This window comes from Phaseolus vulgaris, chromosome 5, assembly GCF_051622355.1.
Source record: "Phaseolus vulgaris cultivar YP4 chromosome 5, ASM5162235v1, whole genome shotgun sequence".
In the NCBI taxonomy this organism is placed as follows: domain Eukaryota; kingdom Viridiplantae; phylum Streptophyta; class Magnoliopsida; order Fabales; family Fabaceae; genus Phaseolus; species Phaseolus vulgaris.
The window spans coordinates 14,070,592-14,077,941 of NC_143502.1; the positions used below are offsets into that span (position 1 = coordinate 14,070,592).

Below are 7,350 nucleotides of genomic sequence, written 5' to 3' on the forward strand. Positions count from 1 at the left end.
CGATCGATTCAGCGATCAATCGGTCAGAACTTCGCGAAACTTCGCAAGAAACCTCAAGAACACAGCGAACCTCCACCAGAAACCACCGCTTCTCCCACGAAAAACCAAACGAGCCAAAGAACTCAGATCTCACCGAACAAATCTCGCGTAAGCAGCAGAAACTTCACCTCACCGAACAAAAATCCAAACGAACGGTGGAAAACGCGAAATTACCGAACAAACCCTAGATGAACAGCGGACAATGGTTGCACCAGCACACAACCACACAGAAAACTGCAAAAACCTCCAAGAACTCACGCTGTGGATGGGAACAGGTTTTACACGGCCCCACGGTGGGCGCCTGATGATCCTGCCTGTTGACCAAAACGTTGGAGCTTTGCCTCGTCAAACTGGGATCGACGTGTGCGCCGCGTCAACCTCCGTCCTTCACCGCGATCCACCTCAAGAACCTGCAAAAGAACAGAACGGCGCCGCTGCGGCCGATCGCACTCCAACGCCCAAGTCAGTGACTGAACCACTAAATACTAAGAGTAACACTCAAGAACTCTTAAGGAACCGTGAACCAGTTCTCTCTCAGTATACTCAAGAACTCGCAAGCGTAAAGAAGACAATCTGAACGTGCGTACCTCAGAAGTTCGTTGGGAAACCCTTATATACCTGGGCACTTTCTCTCTCCTGGCAGTTACACACCTGGATACGTGGCTCGCATCCAGCCGTACACGTGCCATCATCTGGAGCCTCCTTGACTTGGGCGCTACTTTTGACTCTCCTTTGGCTAAGTTACTTATGCATGATACTACTCAGTGCATAGTTGTCTTGGAGCGCGATCTCTACTGGATTGGCGAGTTAGGGTGCCTTCGTACACACCTTCCCTGTGGTCTCGCCGGCCGCCTTCATGATCTGCACCACCTGTTTCACCGTGTATGCTTAAGCAAGCTATCCCCCGACCTCATCCTCTGGCCAGCTGGGGAATGTCTATCTGCCTTCATCTCCGGCGATGTCCTTGTTTCGGCGATCTCTGATCACTTGGTCGCCTGGGTTTACATCTGGCGACTTCATCTTTAACCCGGTGACCGCCGGTTCTGGTGTGCTGGAGATCGGAGCACGCCAACTTAATAACTGGCGACTACACGAGCCCCCAACTTCCTTCCCTTCTGCCAGCCAGGCGCCCCATCAACACGCCTATACAATAGCTTGATGCCACGTCATCACTTCCGACCACCAGAGCGGTACAAAATGTGTTGCAAGAAAAAAAAGCGCAACACTAATAAATCCGTGAGAGATTATTTGTAAAATAGTCTCATTCAGCCCTATCTCGCTTATAGAACTAAATTCTTTTATCTAACGGCGTTAACGAATTGTTAAACGGCGTTAATGAATTGCTGAATGAATAGATTAATAATTTTCTCTTGATTTTATGTTTTATTATTATTATTATAAAATCCAATAAGTCTCATATATATATATATATTAATTTATGATTAAATAAAAAAATAAAAAATATTTCTCAATTTGATGCATTTAATTAGATTCTTTTAATGATATTGGAATAAAATGCTACACACTTGATAAATCGCTTTGTCACACTGAGAAAATAAATAAATAAATGCAATGGTCATAGCCTTGAAGAAACGCTGTGTTCTCGCGAACTTGAATTATTTAGCTTTCTCCCTCCAAAATTCCCTCCGTCCCCTCGGAGAATGGCGTCAACTTCACATGGCAGCGGTGGCGTCGCTGCACGAATGAAGAACGCCGCTTCCACCTTCTGCTCCGACTCTCAGCCGATCATCGCCGTAACTAACTCCAACCCTTCCCCTTTTCTTCACCGTTTCTCATTGCTCGTCACTTATTTTTCTAGGGTTTTTTCAGGATATCCGAAAAACCGTGCTTCTGATGAAGGACATAGCAGTTCAATTGGAGGAAGACAACCTCCCTGACAAGGTTTTTCTCTTTTTCAACCATTCAACTTCTTTCTGTTTGATAACATTATTTCATGAACTAGAGTGAAATGTGAAAATCATTTTAGGTGAAGGAGCTTGAAGATGCGGTTATTGAGTTAGTAGGGTTATCTGAACTAAGTGTGCAATTTTCATCCGCGGTTCAAGTTTTTACCAACAGATACCAGCCTGGAGAAGAGGTTCTCGACACCTTTTGTTTAGTTCCTCTTATTATTAGTATGTGCATGCTATTACTTATAATTTGGAATCTAACTATCTTATTCTTGTTCCAATTGCAGTTCACTAATTTTAGTACGTTGTTTGAGGATGAGCTTTCCGAGTTTAAGGCCAAACAATCTTCAGATCTTCCTAAACATCGTTTAATACGCCAGTTTAAGGAAGCTGTGTGGGTATGTTGCTTTGTTTTACCATGTGGATGAAATTAACTATCGCGTTTATTTTCTTATTTTTGGTTGGTAATCAGTGGACTTCCCTAATTTTATAGTGTAGTATCATTTCTTTTTAAATATCTTGTTCATGCAATCAGTAGTGGTGATTGGCAATGTTAGCGATATAACTGCTTTCTCTGGTAAGAATTCCCATTAATGTAATTTGCAGTCACAGGAGAGCTAGCAACACACATTCTAATCCATTCCTTCGAACACACTTTATCATTGGTTAAAATTAGTTGGAAAGTCATGAGTGGATCTTATTAAATAAGAAGTGGAACTTATAAAATTTCATAATTTTCTATAAATTTCGGTCAATAATAATTAGTATGTTCGAAACAGCATATTACTTTGACTTTTGCTAACATTTCTCTTTCAACGAATATTTTTGTCAACTTTTTCTTGACAGTGGTGGATCTTGACTATAATTATTTTGGGAGCCACTAGATACTAGTTAAAATTATCTAATCAAGCTTACACTATTCTTATATAATTTAATCAAAAGTTTTTCAAATAACGTACCAGTGTAAACTAACAGCAAATTATATAAAAGAAAAAATGTACTTGCATTTAAAGTGCTGCTCTTTGCTCCTTTAAATACTTTAATTGAAAGAACCTTTTAAAAAAAGACTGGGAAGTCATCAGTGAGAGAATCCGAACTAAACATTTCAGCAATTTCTTTCAACATAAATCACCATATTATTTGTGAGAAATTCGTCTTCTATCTTATTATGCAGTCTTATTTTTTATTATTTCCATTGCTGAAATGATCTTTTTGTAATAGATGTAGAAATTGGAAGAGTTGAGATAAAGCAAAATTACTTGTTCACTCAAGTTAGATGTGTTTGCCTTTGTTGTTTCTGCTAAAACTTCACACAATTCACACTTGGATGACAAGTTATTCAAATCTGAATAACCAACAAGATCAATAATAAAATTGTTGAAATTGAAATCTCAAATCAATCCTCTCTTGTTCTTAGAAATCCATAGGATAGAATTCATTTACAACTGCTCATATACCATCCACATTAAATGCTTCATAAACTAAACAAGGTCTAGTGTTTTATAAACATCTCAAAGAGCCAAAGATTCAGCTGACCGACCTCCTCTCTTCTATGCATTTTCACTTTTTTTCTTCTCTTTGTGATAATAGAATGATGTTAAAAACCATCAGCAATTTCCATTTTTTATGTTTAAGTTAGTGGGAGTCCAATCACTTATAGTGAAAATATAGTTTTATTGAGCCACTAAAATGTTTTAGGTACAAAACAATAGGTATAAGTTTTTTGAGTGAGCCAGGGCTTCCACTTCCTTAGATGGTCTGCCACTGCATGAGTGAATAGTTGCATTCTTTTTTTCTCATGCTCACACACACATATGCACCAGTATTTATGTACTGAGAGAGGAAGGAGAGAGAAGAAGTAAATACTGGTTTGTACTTTGCACATTTTAATATGCATTTCATTTTATAATATTATGCTTCCATGATCCTGTTTAATTTGTAACTTTTGTAACCTGCCTACTGGGACTCTACTAAGTTCCTTCTGCGAAGTATTGTTAGCTGGATTCCTGTAACAAATCTAATTTGCTTGCTATTTATCTGGATCCTTAGAATGTTCATCACACGGGACAGCCAATGCCAGGTGAAGAGCAAGAGGATATTGTAATGACCAGTACGCAGTCTAATATTTTAAATGTTACTTGTCCATTGACTGGAAAGCCTATCACTGAGCTTGTAGAGCCAGTTCGCTGGTAACATATGAACCATCCTGTTTCTGTTAATAATGTTTTCTTCTGTGTTAGTAGTTTGAGTTACAGCTTTTTTGTTTTTATTTTAATTAAAGTTTACATAATTTATTTGACTGAATTTTTTTTCCATCACAACTTTATTTTTTGACAAATGTGTTTATTTGCAATGTATGCATGTCATTTGCTAGGCAGAATATGTAAACAGGAAAAAAATCCTAGGTATGTGGTGAAAAAATTGATTGCAAAATTAAAAGTGCTACGTTTGGTAATTCTAGATTTAGTCTAAATTATCAGAAAATTCCTGTTGAAAGGATAACATATTGAGCATGTTAAGCCTGCTATCTGGTGGAATATGGTGCCATTAAGGTCTGTGCTGCTGATTTATCCAGGAGATAAAATGGGTTGACTTCAGGTTTAAGGCTGAAAAATCCACATGCAAATCATTAAGAAAGACTTGTTTGTATCTTTCTAATTTTCAATTTGCCGTGTTTTTTCTCAGCTGTGGCCTGAACCTAAATAAAATAACTGATGTTATAAAAAGAAAAACAATAATTTTCATTGTTACTTTTTTATCTGTGTACTTGTAATCGAAGGCATATTTTTAAACCTATAATGCATATTATACATCAGGTAGGCTCAGGCTTTATAGGTTTGTTAAAAGCTCATGTACAGCCTGTGTTGTGTTTGTTTGTTTGTTTGTGTATTCTACCACAAAATAAGCAACGATAAATAAGAAAATTTATGTATACTAATAATTTGTTTTACTTAGTAAATTTTAATCTTATTGATTTAATACTATACACTATTTACCTAACTCAATTTTTCGTAGAGTTGCTTTACTCTCTTCATTTTCTAGTATAATATGTACTCAACAAATACTAAATTAATAAACAAAAAAACCCTTAAAGGAAAATTTGATCTAGGAAAAGAAAACAATCAAGTTATAAATGAAATAATAAAGCTGAGCTCATTTTTTTGAACAAATCAATTTCAAGCTTTAAATTTTACCACTTTAATATATTATCAGAGTATGAGTAGCAATTTTATCACAATTAATGCTTGAGATACAACTTACAAGTTTTTGACTATGCTTGACTTGTTTATTCACCGTGAATTAGTATATATACTCTGCAGAGTTCGTATTTATTTAATCTTTAGCATCACTTGTCCATAAAGGTATATGCCACATCTCTGTATGTAGGAAAGTTCATTACAATTCCTGGAATCATGTAAATATGGAAATGAAAATTCAAAATTTAGCTGGCAAGAGTTTTCATTGTTTTAGTGGTGTCAAATAATGCTTTATGACATGGCTCACCAGCTACGTCTTAGATGCCCTTTATGTTAGCACCAAGGCACTTCATGACAAACAAGACGATTATCGATACTACAACATACTATTATTAAGAATTGACTATGAAGTCTTAAAATGGCTTATTTTGTTCTGAATTGTAACATCTCATTAAAAGAAAAAATATTGTTATGCCTTATTAAGATGATGATGATATAATATATGTAACTCATGTTTCCCTTTCAATGATGCAGCATGGAATGTAGGCACATTTATGAAAAGAAAGTAATTATGCAGTATTTGAAGTCAAAGCAACAACGTGGTCAATGCCCAATATCAGGTAGATCATTGTTGTCTTGTTTGAACCTTTACATGAATCTTATGCCACCATTGTGTTTTTCTTTAACCAAATATCTATGTCAGGTTGCCCAAAGATATTGCAGGCAGATAAGCTGGTGCAAGATCCGCTGTTATTAATTGAGATCGATGAAATGCGCAAAATGAATAAAGAAACTGAAGTAGAAGATTATACCATGCTGAATGAGGATTAGTGATTGATCAAACCTAGATTTTCTCTGTATAGTAAAGTACCTTTGGACATCCACTTACTCCTAATCCATTACTTTGTCAATATTTTTAGGTTGTGTACGTTCTATTCTAGGATAATTACAATATCTTGGTTGACATGCCAGATTGAGACTAGGTTGGTTAATTGAAGAGGTTTCAACTTGTAAATAGACTTGTCACTTTGGCCAAGCACAGAGGGCTTGACCCTAAACCACATGGGTAAGGGCCAAAAAGCCCACATAAGAAAAAACCCATAGGGCCAAAATGACAATAAAATCCCCATGGGTTAGGGCCAAACCCATGAACAATTTTTTTAAAGTAATAAACATTTAAAAAGAAAGTGAAAAAAAAAATCTTTATACACATGAAAAACATTTACTTAATGTAAATCCAAACTTAGTATGAACAAAGTTAGGTTGGACTTAGATCAGGTTAGGTTTGCAGCATTTCAAATTGGTTAACATGGGTTATGCTAGGTTGTGTTTAGGTCAAATTTAGACTAATTAGGTCTAGGTTGAGTAAGAACAGTTTGGTATGACTAAGTCTAAGTCAAGTTTAGTCCAGTTTTGGATAGGAGGTTGAGTTACGAATAACTAATTTGTCTGAGTCGATCCTAGGTCAAGATGGATAGGTTGGGTCAAACCCAAGTCAAGTAGGTCGATTGCGTTGGGCTTAGGTCATGTTGGTCCAGGTTAAGTCAAGATTGATAAGGTCCACGTCAAGCTGAGTTGAACTGAGTCAACGTTAGACTCGATCAAGTCATGTCAAGCTAAGCGAGCCGGGCTAACATCAAGCCTAGTCAAGTTAGGCACACCTTGGACCAAGTCAAGTTGGGCGCATCTTAGACCAAGTTGAGTAGGGTCCATGTCAGGCAAAGTCAAGTTTAGTCCATGTCGGGTTAAGTCCAGTCAAACCCACATTAGGCTAAGTCAAGTTGGGTCCACGTCATGCCAAGTAGAGTTAAGCCCATGTTGGATCGAGTCGAGTTATACCCATGTTGAGCTCATGTCAGGTCGAGTAATGTTGGACACCAACTTGAGTCAAGTCATTTCAGACACACCTTTCGTTAAGTTGAGTCGGGCATGCCTTAACCCAAGTGAATTCGTGCCCACCTCTAACTCAATTGAGTCGAGTTGAGTCAAGTTGGGTCCATGTTAGATTGAGTCGAGTCGGACCTGGGTTGGGTCTAGTTGGGTCAAGTCCACATGTAGTCTAAGTAGAGTCGGGCCCACATTTCCCCAAGTAGAGTTGTATTGAAGGTAGGTCATGTAGAGTTAGGTTCACATTACATCAAGTCACTTAAGCCCACATTGGATTGGGTCGAGTTGACACACCTTGGGTGGAGTTAGGTTTGACT

At 37.4% G+C, this 7,350-nt stretch overlaps 1 protein-coding gene across 2 annotated transcripts; it reads left to right on the forward strand.

The window, feature by feature from the left end:
* Window positions 1–1,580: 1,580 nt before the first annotated feature.
* LOC137835201 (E3 SUMO-protein ligase MMS21) lies at window positions 1,581–6,161 on the forward strand. 2 transcript variants are annotated; one of them, XM_068643588.1, is made up of 7 exons: window positions 1,581–1,793; window positions 1,870–1,941; window positions 2,027–2,137; window positions 2,237–2,347; window positions 3,999–4,138; window positions 5,681–5,766; window positions 5,850–6,161. In XM_068643588.1, exons 1-7 carry the CDS (start codon window positions 1,701–1,703, stop codon window positions 5,975–5,977), a joined length of 741 nt encoding a protein of 246 aa, XP_068499689.1. In that variant the 5' UTR covers window positions 1,581–1,700; the 3' UTR covers window positions 5,978–6,161. The 2 variants fall into 2 exon arrangements, 1 of the variants encoding a protein (XP_068499689.1); XR_016521056.1 differs by lacking the exon at window positions 3,999–4,138 and having other exon boundaries at window positions 1,612–1,793.
* The last annotated feature ends 1,189 nt before the right edge of the window (window positions 6,162–7,350 follow it).